The sequence below is a fragment of the Anopheles moucheti genome, chromosome 2, assembly GCF_943734755.1.
Source record: "Anopheles moucheti chromosome 2, idAnoMoucSN_F20_07, whole genome shotgun sequence".
NCBI classification, from domain to species: Eukaryota; Metazoa; Arthropoda; class Insecta; order Diptera; family Culicidae; genus Anopheles; species Anopheles moucheti.
Genome location: NC_069140.1, coordinates 28,326,184 through 28,329,499, shown reverse-complemented (window position 1 = coordinate 28,329,499; position 3,316 = coordinate 28,326,184). Strand labels below are relative to the sequence as shown.

The 3,316-nt window shown below is 43.9% G+C and overlaps 1 protein-coding gene across 1 annotated transcript; it reads left to right on the top strand.

The window, feature by feature from the left end:
• The first annotated feature begins 1,334 nt into the window (after window positions 1-1,334).
• LOC128299496 (uncharacterized) lies at window positions 1,335-2,249 on the top strand. Its single transcript, XM_053035481.1, has one exon. It carries the CDS (start codon window positions 1,335-1,337, stop codon window positions 2,247-2,249), a length of 915 nt encoding a protein of 304 aa, XP_052891441.1.
• The last annotated feature ends 1,067 nt before the right edge of the window (window positions 2,250-3,316 follow it).

Sequence of the window (3,316 nt, the reverse complement as noted above, 5' to 3'; positions counted from 1 at the left end):
CCACGGAAGAGGTAGCACCTGGTAATTTTGCCCGCCTAAAGGTATGCAATGTTTATACACTAACTTTGCAACCAACTTGCAATGCGCCGTCAGGTATGCAATATTTATACACTAACCTTGCAACCAACTTGCAATGCAAGTTTGGTGCAAGCAAGAAACTTGCAGCAAGATGGCGCGCAAGATGGCGCCTAACTTCGTACTTGCATGCAACAAACTTGCATGCAAGCTTGCATGCAAACTTGCATGCAAGTTCTTGCAAGCAAATTCTTGCATGCAAACTTGCATGCAAGTTTGTATGCAAGTTTGCATGCAAGTTTGCATGCAAGAACTTGCATGCAAGTTCTTGTATGCAAGTTCTTGCATGCAAGTTCTTGTATGCAATTTCTTGCATGCAAACTTGCATACAAACTTGCATACAAACTTGCATGCAAGTTTGCATGCAAGAATTTGCTTGCAAGAACTTGCATGCAAGTTTGCATGCAAGCTTGTATGCAAGTTTGTTGCATGCAAGTACGAAGTTGGGCGCCATCTTGCGCGCCATCTTGCTGCAAGTTTCTTGCATGCACCAAACTTGCATTGCAATTTGGTTGCAAGGTTAGTGTATAAACATTGCATACCTTACGGCGCATACCTAGTGTATAAACATTGCATACCTTACGGCGCAGTACCAGGAGCTACCTCCTCCGTGCATGCTCTCCTGGTACTTTAAATTCGGAAACTGGTAGTTTTCGAAGAAATTTTTCACGACCAACGGGAAAGTTAGTGTTTAAACATTGCATACTTTTCGGCGGTTTTCGACCAAAATTGCTGTACTAGGTGCTACCTCTTTCGTGGATGCTCTCCTGGTATTATACATTCGGAAACAGGTAGTTTTCGAAGAAATTTTTCTCGACCAACGGGAAAATTAGTGTCCTGCTACTGGTGCAATTTCGTTTATACTTTAAAGTCACAAAGTCGATATTCTTCTCTGCATTTAATTTATCACATAGAAACAAATGTTTTATATAACCAGAGAAGATATTTTTGATCAATTTTCTACCTTGTAAATTAATTTTTTTTGCTATAAATTAACTTTGTTGTAAAATTTTCAAAAATCGCACAATCGGCACTGTTAAGGATTGAAGCATAGGCCATAGACGTTAGAATTATAGCAACCCGCAAAGGGCAATGTATGCGTATGAATAAAGTCAGTAGCAATCGGAAAGCCAAACGGTGAACACCTGTTTTAAAAGCTAATTTCGCGTACATAAAATTTGGTCCTTCGAACTGGATATCCGTAAAACCGGATAGTTACGTAAACTGGTAGTTTTAACCGTTCGTTGTTGAAAATAAAAATGTCGAACCCAGAAATGTCGGAATTCTCTGGAGTGCAAGCTACATCGAGCCCAAAAGACTCGGTAACGAATGTGATCCAACGGGGTCAAGCACATTTAATGCGTAGATTAGATTCGCTAAAGAACGCTATCCAAGCCGCTAGAGATGCGGATTCTTCATATGTAGAGGAATGGACGGAACGATTAAGTGTGATAGTGTCCGCGTTCGATACGAAGCACGCGTCGTTGCTAGAGACAGTGGATGCTGCGCAGTGGGAAGCAGAAGAGAAACGGTATGAGGAGTTTGACCGGCGTCGATGTGATATATCGATACTTATAAAAAGATGCGGAGCAGATCTGTGTGCGTCCAACACCGAAACGCAGCAGCCAGGAGTGTCGAACTCCCGATCCAAGGTGCGGTTACCTGAGATTCCTATGCCTAGTTTCAATGGTGCCTGGGAAACGTGGCCAACGTTTCGGGACTCGTTCGTTAGTATGATCGACGGGCATCCGAAATTGTCTGATGTAGACAAGTTGATGTATCTAAAGCGCGTGGTAACTAAGGAAGCAGCGCAGCTGATCGACGCAGTAGAAACTACAGCGGCGAATTATAGTGTGGCTTGGGAGCTGTTAAAAGATCGCTACGATAACAAAAAGGTGTTAGTGCGTCGCTATCTGAACGAACTGTTCGCCATTGCACCGTCAAAAAGCGAAAGCTTCGAGGCACTCACCATTTTGATAGACAGCTTCGAACGGACCATCAAAATGGTGGAAAAGATTGGGATTCTTACAAATGGCTGGAGTGTGCTTCTAGCACACATGTTATGCGAAAAATTGGATGCGAACACCCGAAAAGAATGGGAAACGCATCATCGAAGTGCAGAAGTTGCCGAATATAAAGAACTTGTGCAGTTTTTAAAGGAACACTTAAACTAAAGAGCAGCCTCTACCACACGCACACACATACCATGGCCGAAACAAAATGAAGCAAGCGTGTGCATCAGTTAATGTGCTAGATAAAAAATGCATGTTCTGCAAACAAGAAAGTCACTCTTTCTTCAAGTGCAACACGTTTCGAAACCTGACAGTGAACCAACGATTCGACATGGTGAAAGAGAAAGGACTTTGTTTAAACTGCTTGGCGTCAGATCATCGCGTGAGAGACTGTACTTCTAGCGTGTGTCGGGTGTGCAAGCTTAAACATCACACTATGCTGCACAGGTCACCGACTGACCAGCAACGTGCTCCTGAAGCCAATGTTCCGGAAATCGCAATTGCAAGTGACTCAACGAGATCTTCGATGGTACATGTCGGCGAACCTTCTAACGCCGTTATGTTCACACCGACTGAGAGCCAACCGGCACCTTCAACAACGATTTTGCTGCCAACCATCCTGGTAACCGTCATCACATCGAATGGCAACAAGATGATAGCACGAGCATTATTGGACGGCGGTGCGCAAATCAACCTGATCACCGAGCGAGTAGTGCAAGGATTACGAGCTCAAAGGCAACGGGAGGACTTGTCGATTGGAGCAGTGGGCAGGAGCTGCCAGCCTTCATCTCATTCGGTAAATGTAACAATTCAGTCACAGTGTACTAATGTTCAATTTCCTTTAAGGTTGCACGTTCTGTCGGAGATAATGTGGAACCTTCCAGCTGCTAAGGTTGATACGCAACATTGGAAATTGCCACAGAACATTAGACTGGCTGACCCGACATGTGGAGAAGTTGGCCCGATAGATATGCTTCTCGGCAGAGAGGTATATAACGAAATACTGTTGGACGGGTTAGTGAGGCTTCATTCGGAGGATAGTAGCTTGATGCTACAGCAAACGCTATTCGGTTGGGTAGTATCCGGAAAGGTGTCGATAGAAAGTAGTTGCGTACAACAAAGCCTTGTAAATGTAACATACGTTGCGGATTCGTTACACGAACAACTTTGCAAGTTTTGGGAGATAGAAACGTGTCAGACTTCGAATATGTTATCCCCTGAAGAATCAG